The 16,226-nt window shown below is 40.2% G+C and overlaps 1 protein-coding gene across 1 annotated transcript in view; it reads left to right on the top strand.

Annotated features, from left to right (window-relative positions):
- The window catches only part of LOC127049727 (isoaspartyl peptidase/L-asparaginase-like), a 221,266-nt gene that overhangs the window by 162,457 nt on the left and 42,583 nt on the right, over positions 1-16,226 (top strand). Inside the window, exon 4 of the mRNA XM_050950970.1 lies at positions 16,043-16,161. Within this exon, the coding sequence (XP_050806927.1) occupies positions 16,043-16,161 (119 nt within the window). The remainder of the gene's footprint in view (positions 1-16,042; positions 16,162-16,226) is intronic.

Below are 16,226 nucleotides of genomic sequence, written 5' to 3'. Positions count from 1 at the left end.
AAGCTTTCATTTTATTATATCTCATTAAAATAAATTACACCTCTCCCCTGCTATAACGAGACCCGATATAAAAGCAGAGTAGCAGCTGGGCTGCTGCGGCACTTTAAAGGATCCGTGGCTCCGGCTGCTGTGGGGAGCCCAGGGCCCTTTAAATCACCGCTGGAGCCCTGCTGCCGTTACCCTGGGGCTATGGCAGCGGGGCTCTAACAGCGCTTTCAAGGGTCTGGGGCTCCAGCTACTGCGGCCAGAGACCGGAGCTCCTTAAATCACTGCCAGAGCCCTGCCGCTGCTATCCTGGGGCTGCTGCAGTGGAGCTTGCCAGCGATTTAAAGGGCCTGGGGCTCTGGCTGCTGCAGGGAGCCTCGAGCCCTTTAACTCACCGCTGGAGCCCTGCTGCTGCTACCCCAGAGCTGCGGCAGCGGTGCTCAGCTGGCGATTTAAAGTGCCCTGGCTCTCCACAGCAGCCGGAACCCGGAGCTCATTAAATCATCACCAGAGCCCTGCCGCTGCTATCCGATATAACGGTTTTTCACCTATAACCTATTTTTGGCTCCCCACCACTGCGTTATATCCAGATAGAGGTGTAGTATGTAGTCTTCCATCGTGTGCCTCAATGATGTTGGTTGATAATAAACAAACTACTATCTTTCAGAAGAGAACGTGTAAAATTCACATAAATAATAATTAAATAGTGTCTCTAACTTCTGATTTAGGATGCTCAAAATGTTTCCCAGAGTTTTTTTTTTAAATGACTCTGTACTTTTAAAATACAGATTTATTTTCCTTTTAGTCCACTGGGTAAGTCCTCTGAGGTGGATATTATTTGTGCAGTTTGGATTTGCAAATAGTTTTTTTTGTATTGCCACCTTCTGTGCAATACAACAGCAACTCAAAAGACAAAGTGAAGCACAGCTACTATATTTTCAAATGTTTATTTTCCTATGTCATTTAAACATCCATCAAGCAACGATTCATAAAGATTAAAATACCAAAGTGATGGCTTAATTCCTTAAAGTGAGTTTAACTCAGATGATATAATAAAAGTATTGACATCAAAGTGAATTCCAAACAAACCTCAAGTGAAAATCAAATAATTTAAAAATTGAAAGACATCTTAAAACCATGATAGCTCAAGATAAAAGCACTACAAGTGCACAAACTTACCCAGATTTATAGTAAAGTTCTAAGAATCTCGTTGTTTCAGGGATAATGTCACACAAACACATCCACCCCTCAGTGATGCATGTCAGAAATGAGAGAGAACATACATATTTATAGCAACCAATCTTTCTGCAAATATAATGGCCCAATTCATCCCTGGAGTAAACTACCTTTTTAGTTAGATTGTAGTATTTCTTAAGCCACATCCCTTTTGTTGTTCAATAGTTTGTTTATTCAAATCAGTTTTCTATACGTGCTTCAATCTTATATAGGTAACGTTCACAAGGCGGGCAGGATAATGTGGAGATTTTCTCCCTGATAAGCCCCTTCTGTGGGTTTTTGCACAATGGGGAAGTCGGATAGCCCCAGACCTCTGGGAAATGCTGATCACCAGCAATTTCCATTCTACACAATGGGTGATGTAGATGATTAGCTACTCCTGGGATTCAAGATCTTAATTGCAAATAATACCAACACCAAGTCTTGTGGAAGAAGACCAATATTATTAGTATAACAGATGCTGAGACGGTATTACATATAACTCTGTTACACTCGGTCATGGTTTGGGGTATAATTTAGACCGGCAAGGGGTTGTGTCACTGCCTATCCTGTAACCTGGAAGCTTCACAATGCTGTGCTGCTGTTGCGCCCAACCTGGGAAATTCACAACAAGCATCAGCATTCAGGTTGCACTCTGAGTGTCTGTGTGCTAAACAGCCATGTGTCAGCAGCCTGTCTGCAGCCCCACAGCAGCTTCCACTAGCCGTGGTTACTGCTCGCAGTGACCCCAACATACTCGCAGTCCCAAATTTTCCCAAAACTGTATGTTCTGCAATATCTGGCTCTGTCCTGGACAGTTCAGTTGAATAATATGGTTAATTTGTTCCTTTAAAAACACAGAGCCACATCACAACTTATTAGCTTAACTGGGGTAAATACACTCTTCCCTTTAAACACAGCAATGAGTAGGTTTATGGTAAAATAAAACAAATTTGGTTAACAAGAGGCCATAGGGTTACAGCAAATAAAAGTGAAAACACCCGTGTAAAAGTCTAAAACTTAATCTAACAAGGTATAGGCTTTGCTCAAGATGGTTTTGTTCATCAGCCATTCTTCTTCCCAGCCATGACTCATTTTCCTTCAGTTGGGATCATCTACAAAAGTGCTGGTTTCTCTTGTTGTCTTAGATGCAAAATCTTTACCTAGGCAGGTTTCTCACCTATATTCAGTTCCAGAGACTTCAGCCCTACATGTGTTCATTGAAGGACCCATCTTTCTCACCTGGTTTCTGTCTAGTGATGGATACCAAGGATGGCTTCAGTCTTTGTTTATATTTCCCAAAGTTCAAATAACTCATTTCAAGTGGCAGGATGACCTCATGCTGTTATTCATTTCCTGTGGGAATCTCATCCCCCTGTATGATTTCTATGTAAATGGGGCTTCCATTGTTTCTAATTCCCCCATGTTTAATTTACATAGAAGACAATAGATAGCTATGCCATTCCCTCCGGTTTGGGCAGCCTGCACAGTCTAATATCAATGAGTATACATAATTCCTCACATACAGTCAATACATACATTTCACCAGCCTTGGTTATGCTGCTGAGTGACCCAGAAATGTATTTCCTGAACTGCCCCACCCTCTCCTGGACACTACAAATAAATTAAGTCAGTTATTCCTTGAAGGGAATAATATGCTAGTTTATTACCATAAATAGTTAGCAGACCCTTCAACTTAAACACATTGAATTAGATAAAACAGCAAAACAAGTTTATTATCTACAAAGAGAGAGATTTTAAGTGAGTATAAGTAATGAGCCATAAAAGTCAGAAATGGTAACTAGAAAAATAAAGATAAAAAACCTATTAATATCTACTTAAGAAATTATCTTAGCTGCAAAGCAAACTCTCATCACATGCTCCATCAGATTATTGACCAAGCTTTCTGGTCAATCCTTGTACAAGAGTCCAATGGCTGTTTCTTTTTATCTTCTCAGGTACAGAGAATGAGGTGGGTGGGGGAGAGGGGCTTGGTGTGTGTGTCCTTTCTTTTTTATAGTTCCAGTCGCCCTCTTGAAAAACATTTCCAGTTGAGAAAAGACAACGAGTCTTTGTGGAAGGATGTTCCCTGCTGGTTTTTTTCACTTACTGGATGACTCTTTTACTGCTTAAATACAAATTATGGCAAGCACATTCTTTTGGCTAGGACAGACCTGTTTGCCAACTTCTGCTTGGACAGGGCTGTGGGGTTGGGAACATATGTTAATAACATCATACAGAGGACTCTTATAACCACACATATTTTATCAGGATGGTACTGACTAGCAAATTATGAGTATTCAGATGATACCTTACAAATCATACCATACCTATACAATGATTAGTGTGTGAATACAGGGGCATTTTCCATCACACCTGCCCTGCCTTCTGCATGTGCAGAAGTATAGGGTACTCCGAACAAAAATCCATATCTTCTCCCCCTTTCTTTGGACGAAAATAAATCAAATGCTGCATTATAAAACATGTGAGTTACAATACCACATGTGGAGTTTGTGGACTACTCTTTCTTAATGTGTAATAGCAATAGATCTGTGACTTCCCATCCTCATCTAGAGCAGATTAGGTAGCAAAATTTAAAATTGAATGTCTGAGTGCCTGATACCCACAGTTGTATGTGTGCCACTTACTGGTCAATTGCAGGCTATGTTCCTTTATAAAAGTTTACACACGATGGAAGAATAGTCCTGTGGAAAGTTCACTGCACAATTAAGAACATACATGTCAATTGAATGTATAGCATCTTTAATCTTTTTCTTAAATTTAAAATTCTCTATTGATTATAGCTAAGCTCATGCCAAGCCATTCAGCCTGGAGAAACGTGAGAATTCTTTGTTGGTTTTCATTTAGAAATAAAATTTTCATTTAATAGGCATGAAAATGTGAACTCACTCACATTACTAAGGGGATACAACTCCCAAATTCATGCCATTACTCATTCACTTTCTGAAACACTCCCATAATCAATAGCTGGGGGATATGAGCTTCAGGCTTAGGCCCTGCCCCAAGATGATGTGGATAGGATTGAAATGTAGGAGAAAGAGGACCTCGGATTATATAGAATATTTGGGCACTTATTTTAAGTGTCTAAATATCAGTTTAGGAGCCTAACTTTAGGCACCCAGGTTTGAAAATCTTCCATGATTTTGTGTTTCCTTATTCTAGCTGATCATGAAAGCAGGAGTGGTGAAATAGCATAATAAGACTATACTCAGAGAGCTTCTAACTCACTTAGAGTCAAGAGGTTCACAATTTTGTTCTCACTTTTACAGACACAAGAGGCTAAACGCATCCCTATAACAACTCCATTAATCTGCATGGGGTTATATCAGATATGAATTTGGCCCTTTAAATTTGGTTATGTGCTCATACTATGAAAAGTTACCAACAAAGACAACCAAGCAAAAAAGCAGGTCTAGCAGGGCTCAGAATTAGTTATGCTAAAACCAACATTCTTGAAACCATCAAGCAGGAATAATCACATTAGAAGGCAAAAATATCAAGAAATAAAACAGCTCATATACCTGAGCAGCACCAGTTTGGCCAAAGGAAACCTAAGAAGGAAGTGACATCCAGGATAGGAAAGGTATCCACAGCATTTACTAAACTTAATAATGTATGGAAATTAAAGATACTTGGAACAATCACAATTGGAACAAAACTGAGAATTTTCAATTCGAATTTAATCTCAGTGCTAATATATGGGTGTGAGATCTGGAGATCTACTAAGATGTTAGACAAAGAAATAGATGTCTTTGAAAACCAGTGCTTATGAAAAATTATGATCATTTATTTGAAAGACTTCATTACCGATAAAAAGTTCTGAGAGATCACCAACCAGCAACTCATTTCCACCAGAAACAGAAGGAAGCACTGGACATATCTGGGGCATGTACAATACACAGATTCCCACATGATGCTGTCGAGTGAAAACCAACTGGTTGAGAAAACAAGAGCATCCAGAAACCTTAAAAAGAGCTCTTAGTAGGGAGAACAGAACAGTTGATCTCAGGACCACTAAGCAGAAGAAAGAACAGCAATTGACAGAGAGGAATGAAAAAGACTAATTTCTGCCCTGAGCACCAACATTGGCTCAAGAACGATGTAATATAAAGCATATGTCATGCCTGTATATGAGTGAAGCACAAAATATTTAAAGCATTGGTAATTTAATATGTTCATTTATTTATTAAAAATTCATAAACCCAAAACTCTGAGTGCATGTCCAAAATATTAATAGATGATCCATGAATGTAATGAAGTAATGTGATATACAGCTCAAAACCACAGAAAGCTACTTTGTGAGAGGGGAATTACTGCATATTGGAAGCCCCAGGACTCTCCAGAGATTAGTTTTTGTTTTGTTTTGTTTTTTGTTTTTGTTTCCTCTGACCTAACTGCTAATAGTAAACCTGTGAAAAATAACATTTTTCTCAAACATGCAAGGTAGCTTTAATAAACCTCTCCCCCTTCCCCAATCCTACACTCCCTTACTTGGCATGCCTAACAGGAGTGCAGTGTTTACTCTAAAATATCTTGTTATTAGGATGGAGCTTTATGGTCCATTAGGTAGTTCAATGCAAAACACAGATTTATTTGAAGAGGCTTCAATCAGAAAATTTGAAAAGCAGTTCACCATCTCAAGCCTTTAAAAAAAAATCATCTGACCTGATGAGACAAATCAAGACCAAAGTGGTGATTTAATGGAGCAATCAACAACATGTCAAATCAGATTGATGTGTCCCTTCAGAAACCTGACAGGTGATTTGATCCTCCTTGGTGCAGACAAATCTTCCCCTGAAGACCCTATCGCTAATGCAAGCTGTGGAAAGATTTTTCTAGTCAACTGTCTTTTATTTTGTCCTTGAATTGAGGTGATTTTTTTTGTTCAATCCTTTTGCTTTGATTTGAATAGTATTGTCCTGACCTAAAGATGTTATTTATGACATAGCATAGCACTTGCCTTTCAAAATGTCAAATGTTTAGTCAAGGGGCAAAAAGCTATTTATCTGTTAAGGCTAAGGAAATAATAATGTAATTTTCACAAAATAATAGTTTTAATAGCCAGGAACATGTTTTTAAAATAATAAATTTGCACTTGGTACAGAATCAAGGAGCACATAGTTATCTTCTAGTCTAGGATTTTAGCTGAGCTGATATGGAGTGACTGCAGAGAAAGGCAGAGTGCAAATAACAAGCACAAATCAATTGGGTGCTCATTTTAATTCAAAAGGGATACAAATCATTTCACTCTAAGTGATGATTTGGTTGTACAAAATGTGTATTTTTGAAAGCTTTATTGAAAAGTGTCATAAAAATTATATTTTTAGCTTCTGTCAATGTAAACTACATGAGTTTCTTTGTTGCCGCCGAATCTGTTTAATTTAAAGGCTCTCAGTCCTTTCTGCTTTCATAGCTCATTCACAACCTTCTCTGTAGAAGTCATTTTCATGCCTAAGAATATATCCTAATTTGATGTACCAGGCTGCAAATGCGCAACTCTTGTAAGCATGAATAGAGATTGCCCTGTTGAAGCCAGGAACATCATAAAATATTATAAATAATTTGCTGTATAAATTAATATTTATTGTAAAATATTTTTATATTCATGTTTATATAATACTGGGTATATAGTATATACAAATATAAATAAACTTTGCAGAAATGACTATGTTCTTTAGAATCAAATTAGTGAAATAGATTCTTTCCTGTGTCAGGGCTACTTTGCTTCTCTCCACGGATGCAAAGTCACCCTATGACTGGCATCACTGGGAAGGGAAAGATCGCTCCTGTGTAGAGGGATCCTCTGAGGACATAGAATTGATCTAATGGTGACAACACCACCTCCTCTTCCTGTGATTGACAAAGGAGCTGTTGCTGTGGAAAAGGGGGGCCTGACTCCAGCAATGTCTAGCTGATCTAACAGCAGTTCTTGCAATTAGCAACCAACATTGCTTAGAGCAGCCTGCAAGGACAACTTGGAACCAGTCTGGTATACATATGGCCGAGGGTCAGAAGAGTTCAAAGGTGGAGTAAAGCCAAATTTGCCTGTGACTCTTTGAGTTGACCTGAATGATCTTTAGCTGCAGCCAGTGTGCAAGGCCATTATCTATATTAATATGTGCTCAAAAGCCCAATGCAATAGCAAGGGTGATGAGAACCTAGGTATTTCAAATACTAATTTCTATTTCATATCAGATTTGCAAGGCAGTAATTTCCATTAAAAAGCCACATGCTGGTAGGGAGAATTGGGAAGAGAATGCCAAAACACATTTCCCTCTCAAAGATGGGTCTACATTGTGTTTATTTTTCTTTGTGGAGTATAAGAAAAAGTCTGTTTAACCTCTAAGAAGTTGAACAAGGTAATCATTTGTAATGCATTAGCAGTAATATGAAATTTCATATAAAGTATGCGTGATCTGAATCATGAGCCTGGTAAGGTCACATCTTTTTAATTATGTCAATTTGCAATTAAAATCAACTCAAAGGGGTTATTTGTGGAGGAGGGGAGCTAATCTTTAAATGTGCCAATTGCAGAACTTGCATCAAATCCCAGTCTGACTGCTTTATTAGAATGTGTTTGGTGTGCTTCCCTAACAAAAATCAATTTTAACACCTCTCTGCAAACAATTTCTTTCCTGTAATGATCATTTTCATTTTTAATTAAAAATTTAATGTATCAATGTAGCGAGATACAATTGGAGATTAAAAGAGTATGGTTTGCTTTAAAAATGTACATATAATTGAAAAGTGTTATTAATTGAATAATAATGGATTTAAAAATTATTATTATTATATTTTACTGTTATTAAAAACATTTATAAGTTACCCATCATCATAATATCTGGACACACTTTACTGGCTTAAAATGAGTATTAAATATCCCACATAAGAAGAACAAAACACCATGATACCTTGCTGCCCACTTGTTTTAGAAAGAGAATGAATATGGAGCTGGTCAGTCAGCTAGAAACCTATTTACTTCAATAGGGCCAGGATTTCACATCTAAAATTTAGTGTAATCTTCTAGAAAAGGTCACAGCAAAGAAAAACAGCTGTAACCTTCTTCTTTCTATAGGGCTAGAGTCTGCAAAATACTGAGCGTTGGGGTTCACCATTTTGTAAGAGTGAAGGTTCCAGTGCACAGATCATAGAATATCAGGGATGGAAGGGACCTCAGGAGGTCATCTAGTTCAACCCCCTGCTCAAAGCAGAACCAATCCCCAACTAAATCATCCCAGCCAGGGCTTTATGAAGCCTGACCTTAAAAACCTCTAAGGATGGAGATTCCACCACCTCCCTAGGTAACCCATTCCAGTGCTTCACCACCCTCCTAGTGAAAAAGGTTTTCCTAATATCCAACCTAAACCTCCCTCACCGCAACTTGAGACTATTTCTCCTTGTTCTGTCATCTGCTGCCACTGAGAACAGTCTAGATCCATCTTCTTTGGAATCCACTTTCAGGTAGTTGAAAGCAACTATCAAATCATTCTTCTCTTCTGCAGACTAAACAAGCCCAGTTCCCTCAGCCTCTCCTCATGAGTCATGTGCTCCAAACTCCTAATCATTTTTGTTGCCTTCTTCTGGACTCTTTCCAATTTTTCCACATCCTTGTAGTGTGGGGCCCAAAACTGATATGAGGCCTCACCAATGGTGAATAGAGGGGAATGATCATGTCCCTCGATCTGCTGGCAATGCTCCTACTTATACAGCCCAAAATGCCATTAGCCTTCTTGGCAACAAGGGCACACTGTTGACTCATATCTAGCTTCTCATCCGCTGTAACCCTTAGGTCCTTTTCTGCAGAACTTCTGCCTAGCCACTTGGTCCCTAATCTGTAGCAGTGCATGAGATTCTTCCAACCTAAGTGCAGGACTGTGCACTTGTCCTTGTTGAACCTCATTACATTTCTTTTGCCCAATCCTCTAATTTGTCTAGGTACCTCTGTATCCTGTCCCTACCCTCGAGCATGTCTACCACTCCTCCCAGTTTAGTGTCATGTGCAAACTTGCTGTGGGTGCAATCTACGCCATCTCCAGATCATTAATGAAGATATTGAACAAAACCGGCCCCAGGACCGACCCTTGGGGCACTCTGCTTGGTACCAGCTGCCAACTAGACATGGAGCCTTTGATCACTACCCATTGACCCCAATGATCTAGCCAGCTTTATGTCTACCTTGTAATCCATTCATCCTGCCCATAATTCTTTAACTTTCTGGCAAGAATACTATGGGAGACAGTATCAAAAGCTTTGCTAAAGTAAAGGAATAACACAACCACTGCTTTCCCCTCATCCACAGATACAGTTATCTCCTCATAGAAGGCAATTAGGTTAGTCAGGCATGACTTGCCCTTGGTGAATCCGTGCTGATTGTTCTTGATCACTTTCCTCTCCTCAAAGTGATTCAAAATTGATTCCTTGAGGACCTGCTCCATGATTTTTCCATGGACTAAAGTAAGGCTGACTGGTCTGTAGTTTCCCAGATCCTTCTTCTTCCCTTTTTTTAAAGATGAACATTACATTAGCCTTTTTCTAGTCATCCATGACTTTTCAAAGATAATGGCCAATGGCTCTGTAATCACATCCACCAATTCCTTTAGCACCCTCAGATGCAGTGCATTTGGCCCCATAGACTTGTGCTCATCCAGCTTTTCTAAATAGTCTTGAACCAATTCTTTATCCACGGAGGGCTGATCACCTCCTTCCCATACTGTGCTGCCCAGTGCAGTAGTTTGGGAGCTGACCTTGCTCACAAAGACAGAGGCAAAAAAAGCATTGAGTACATTAGCTTTTTCCGTATCCTCTGTCACTAGATTGCCTTCCTCATTCATTAAGGGTCCCACACTTTCCCTGACTTTCTTCTTGTTGCTAACATACCTGTAGGAACCCTTCTTGTTACTCTTAACATCCCTTGCTAGATGCAACTCCAAGTGTGATTTGGCCTTCCTGATTTCACTCCTGCGTGCTTGAGCAATATTTTTATACTCCTCCCTGGTCATTTGTCCAATCTTCCACTTCTTGTAAGCTTCTTTTTTGTGTTTAAGTTCAGCAAGGATTTCACTGTTAAGCCAATCTGGTTGCCTGCTGTATTTACTATTCTTTCTCCACATCGGGATGGTTTGTTCCTGCAACCTCAATAAGGATTCTTTAAAATACAGGTTTCAGAGTAGCAGCAGTGTTAGTCTGTATCCCCAAAAAGAACAAGAGTACTTGTGGCACCTTAGAGACTAACAAATTTATTTCAACATGAACTTTCGTGAGCTACACCTCACTTCTTCAGATGCACAGAATGGAACACATAGACATATAACTACTTTCTTTTGCTATTTTTGCTATTTTAGGAAATTTCACTATGGGTTTTGTAGCAAGCCAACATAGAATGAAGATCTCACGATAATATCGTACAGAGGTTTTTAAACTCTGGTCCATGGACCACCAGTGGTCTGTGAGCTCCATTCAGGTGGTCAACGGATAGTGCCCTCTAAGGTGCGTGCCTGGGCAGCTGCACATGAGAGAATGAAGGGCCACCCACCTAATTAGTGGAACTGCATAGCTGTGGCTCCACTAATTAGGTGCCTGGCCCCTGAGAAGACTCATATGTAAGGTGACATGGTGGCCTTATAGGGGAATAGGAGGTAGGTGGGAGGGAGCAGTGAGGTGAAAAGTGGGATGTGGAATTTGGAACATGCAGGGCTGTGGCAGCCGGAGAAAGAGGCAACTTTCCCCAGATCCAGGGCTGTGGCTGCCAGGGACAGACCTCCCCTCCTGCTCAGCCCTAGCTTGGGGGCTGCTGCTGCGGGGGAGAGAGGGCACATCCATTGCATTCGAAAGGTAAGACTACTGATATTAAAATATGAATTGTGAGCTTTTATTTGTAGAACAAAAAAACATGAATTATTATTAAGGGTTTTTTTTTAATATAGCACTTTTATCCAAAATGCTTTATAATAGTTCGCTAATGGTACAAACAACATTTGTAAAGATCATTAAGTGGTCTGTCAAGACCCTCAGCAATTTTCAAGTGGTCTGTGAAAAAAAAAGTTTGAGAACCACTGATATAGTATATCTCTCTCAGCCCCTCACTGCCAGAATGGTAATCCTCATTTACTTGTGTTGTATCATACAGAACAATTTCAATTTGGATTGAGTATGCACAGAGATTGCTGACATTTTGTGTACAACTAGCATTGAAAGTAGAACAAAACCCAAGAAAGTCTGTTGGCATAGTGTAAAAGGAAAATATTGAGGGACAGCTATCATTTAATTTTTGCAAGTTAATTCAGCTCTCACCTTTGTTAATGGTGGCATTTTTGCCTTAACTACAGGCAGAAAATCTCAAAGGAGGACTGGCTTGTCAATACTCCACATGAGGTATCCTGTCTTGACACGCAGTTGATGTATGTCACATATAGTATAGTTGTGAGTCTCAATGTTTGTGAAGTGCTTTGAGATCATTTTATAAATGACACCATGGAAGAGGAAAGTAGTTGTGAGTGACAATTTGGTTAGGAGGGGTATTGTGCTAATTCAAGAAGTAGTATATCCGTCTCACTAAAACATAGTTACTACTGACAGTTAGGCAGGAAAATAATCATGGAACACTTGTTAATTAGAAAAGCATGAATATGCTTGTATGTAAGAGCAATAACTTATCCTGATATTATCAGAGACCCCCCCTTATTATATTTTAATTTTTATTAGTTTTAATTAACATTTTACATTTTTTTAAAATTAAATTTATTAAATACATTTTATAACTATGTTTTATACCTAATTTTATGTAAATATTTGTATTAATATTTGGTTAATATAGCTTTGATTCAAAATCCCTTGAAATTGTGCATATAGCAAAATAGAGATAGCCTCCTCATAGACTCATAGACTTATAGACTCCAGGACTGGAAGGGACCTCGAGAGGTCATCGAGTCCAGTCCCCTACCCCCATGGCAGGACCAAATATTGTCTAGACCATCCCTAATAGACATTTATCTAACCTACTCTTAAATATCTCCAGAGATGGAGATTCCACAACTTCCCTAGGCAATCTATTCCAGTGTTTAACTACCCTGACAGTTAGGAACTTTTTCCTAATGTCCAGCCTAAATCTCCCTTGCTGTAGTTTAAGCCCATTGCTTCTTGTTCTATCATTGGAGGCTAAGGTGAACAAGTTTTCTCCCTCCTCCTGATGACACCCTTGTAGATACCTGAAAACTGCTATCATGTCCCCTCTTAGTCTTCTCTTTTCCAAACTAAACAAACCCAATTCCTTCAGCCTTCCTTCATAGGTCATGTTCTCAAGACCTTTAATCATTCTTGTTGCTCTTCTCTGGACCCTCTCCAATTCCTCCACATCTTTCTTGAAATGTGGTGCCCAGAACTGGACACAATACACCAGCCGAGGTCTGACCAGCGCAGAGTAAAGCGGAAGAATGACTTCTCGTGTCTTGTTTACAACACACCTGTTAATGCATCCCAGAATCACGTTTGCTTTTTTTTGCATCAGTATCACATTGTTGACTCATATTAAGCTTGTGGTCTACTATGACCCCTAGATCTCTTTCTGCCATACTCCTTCCTAGACAGTCTCTTCCCATTCTGTATGTGTGAAACTGATTGTTCCTTCCTAAGTGGAGCACTTTGCATTTATCTTTATTGAACTTCATCCTGTTTACCTCAGACCATTTCTCCAATTTGTCCAGATCATTTTGAATTTTGATCCTGTCCTCCAAAGCAGTTGCAATCCCTCCCAGTTTGGTATCGTCCGCAAACTTAATAAGCGTACTTTCTATGCCAACATCTAAATCGTTGATGAAGATATTGAACAGAACCGGTCCCAGAACAGACTGCGGAACCCCACTTGTTATACCTTTCCAGCAGGATTGGGAGACATTAACAACTACTCTCTGAGTACGGTTATCCAGCCAATTATGCACCCACCTTATAGTAGCCCCATCTAAATTATACTTTCCTAGTTTATCTATAAGAATATCATGTGAGACCGTATCGAATGCCTTACTAAAGTCTAGGTATATCACATCCACCGCTTCTCCCTTATCCACAAGGCTCATTATCCTATCAAAGAACACTATCAGATTAGTTTGACACGATTTGTTCTTTACAAATCCATGCTGGCTATTCCCTATCACCTTATCACCTTCCAAGTGTTTGCAGATGATTTCTTTAATTACCTGCTCCATTATCTTCCCTGGCACAGAAGTTAAACTAACTGGTCTGTAGTTTCCTGGGTTGTTTGTATTTCCTTTTTTATAGATGGGCACTATATTTGCCCCCTTCCAATCTTCTGGAATCTCCCCCGTCTCCCATGATTTCCCAAAGATAATAGCTAGAGGCTCAGATACCTCTTCCATTAACTCCTTGAGTATTCTAGGATGCATTTCATCAGGCCCTGGTGACTTGCAGGCATCTAACTTTTCTAAGTGATTTTTTACTTGCTCTTTTTTTATTTTGTCTTCTAAACCTACCCTCTTCCCATAAGCATTCACTATATTAGACATTCCTTCAGACTTCTCAGTGAAGACCGAAACAAAGAAGTCATTAAGCATCTCTGCCATTTCCAAGTCTCCCGTTACTGTTTCCCCCTCCTCACTGAGCAGTGGGCCTACCCTGTCCTTGGTCTTCCTCTTGCTTCTAATGTATTGATAAAAAGTCTTCTTGTTTCTCTTTATTCCCATAGCTAGTTTGAGCTCATGTTGTGCCTTTGCCTTTCTAATCTTGCCTCTGCATTCCTGTGTTATTTGCCTATATTCATCCTTTGTAATCTGACCTAGTTTCCATTTTTTATATGACACCTTTTTATTTTGTAGGTCACGCAAGATCTCATGGTTAAGCCAAGGTGGTCTTTTGCCACATTTTCTATCTTTCCTAACCATCGGAATAGCATGCTTTTGGGCCATTAATAGCGTCCCTTTGAAAAACTGCCAACTCTCCTCAGTTGTTTTTCCCCTCAGTCTTGATTCCCATGGGACCTTACCTATCAGCTCTCTGAGCTTACCAAAATCCGCCTTCCTGAAATCCATTGTCTCTATTCTGCTGTACTCCCTTCTACCCTTCCTTAGAATTGCAAACTCTATGATTTCATGATCACTTTCACCCAAGCTTCCTTCTACTTTCAAATTCTCAACGAGTTCCTCCCTATTTGTTAAAATCAAGTCTAGAACAGCTTCCCCCCTAGTAGCTTTTTCAACTTTCTGAAATAAAAAGTTGTCTGCAATGCAGTCCAGGAACTTATTGGATAGTCTGTGCCCCGCGGTGTTATTTTCCCAACATATACCTGGATAGTTGAAGTCCCCCATCACCACCAAATCTTGGGCTTTGGATGATTTTGTTAGTTGTTTGAAAAAAGCCTCATCCACCTCTTCCACCTGATTAGGTGGCCTGTAGTAGACTCCCAGCACGACATCACCCGTGTTTTTTACCCCTTTTAGCCTAACCCAGAGACTCTCAACACTCCCATCTCCTATGTCCATCTCCACCTCAGTCCAAGTGTGTACATTTTTAATATATAAGGCAATACCTCCTCCCTTTTTCCCCTGTCTATCCTTCCTGAGCAAACTATACCCATCCACACCAACATTCCAGTTGTGTGTATTATCCCACCAAGTTTCAGTAATGCCAACAATGTCATAGTTGTATTTATTTATTAGCACTTCCAATTCTTCCTACTTATTACCCATACTTCTTGCATTTGTATATAGGCATCTAAGATACTGGTTTGATCTTGCCTCCCAGCTTTGCCCTGACCCTCCTTCCTCACTGCCATTATAGCCCGTGCTCCCTCCTGTTTCCAACCCATCTCCCAGGTCTTGTTCCTCACTTACCTGTGGGGTTTGCTCACCTGTCCCCGTCGAACCTAGTTTAAAGCCCTCCTTACTAGGTTAGCCAGTCTGTGCGCAAATAAGGCATTTCCCCTGTTCGAAAGGTGAACGCCATCTGTGCCTAGCAGTCCTTCCTCGAATAGCATCCCGTGGTCGAGGAAGCCAAAGCCCTCCTGGCGACACCATCTTCGCAGCCAGGCATTCACCTCCATGATGCATCTGTCTCTGCCCGGGCCCCTACCTTCAACAGGAAGAATCGAAGAGAATACCACCTGTGCTCCAAACTCCTTAACCCGTACTCCCAGAGCCCTGTAGTCACTCTCGATCTCCTCAGTGTCACACCTCGCAGTATCATTTGTGCCCACATGGATGAGTAGCATGGGGTAGTAGTCAGAAGGCCGGATAATCCTCGACAATGCCTCTGTAACATCTCGGATACGGGCCCCTGGCAGGCAGCATACCTCCCGGGATGAACGGTCAGGGTGACAGATGGGTGTCTCCGTCCCCCTCAGCATAGAGTCTCCAACCACCACTACCTTACGTTTCTTATCAGTGGTGGCAGCAGACCTCTCAGCCTTAGGGGTACGAGGCTTCACCTCCTTAACTGTTGGGGGTGATTCCTTCTCTCCTGTATCAAGAAGATGTATCTCTGTTGTGTCCAGTGATCTAGTAAACTGTGTATGAGACAGTTTTCCATGTATTCTTAAAATTATAATCTACACTCTCACACTGTCTCTGTCTTTGTCTTGTGCAAATCAAGTATAGTCATTGCATTTGGGAACAAAATGGAGCTAATATTACTTACCTGCCTCCTAGGCATATTGTGAGGATTAATTTGTTAATGTTTGTACAGCTCTTTGATGATGACAAGCTCTGTTTAGGTACTAAGTGTTATTTTTATGTGCTAAATGGTTATTGTATAGTGCTGCTTCTGTCAATGGAACTGTTCAACTTGGAGTTACAGTATTATTTTCTTTGTGTTTTAGGGTTCATGACACAGTGGGTGCAGTTGCTATAGACTGTGAAGGTAACATGGCTTGTGCAACTTCAACTGGAGGCATCACAAATAAAATGGTTGGACGTGTTGGTGACACCCCAGTCATAGGTATGAAAAGATTTAGAACAGCTAGCAAAAAATCAAAAATATTCGAACACTTTCGAACAAATGAG

Source organism: Gopherus flavomarginatus, chromosome 4 (genome assembly GCF_025201925.1).
Source record: "Gopherus flavomarginatus isolate rGopFla2 chromosome 4, rGopFla2.mat.asm, whole genome shotgun sequence".
Lineage (NCBI taxonomy): Eukaryota > Metazoa > Chordata > Testudines > Testudinidae > Gopherus > Gopherus flavomarginatus.
This window is presented reverse-complemented; position numbering and strand designations above follow the sequence as displayed.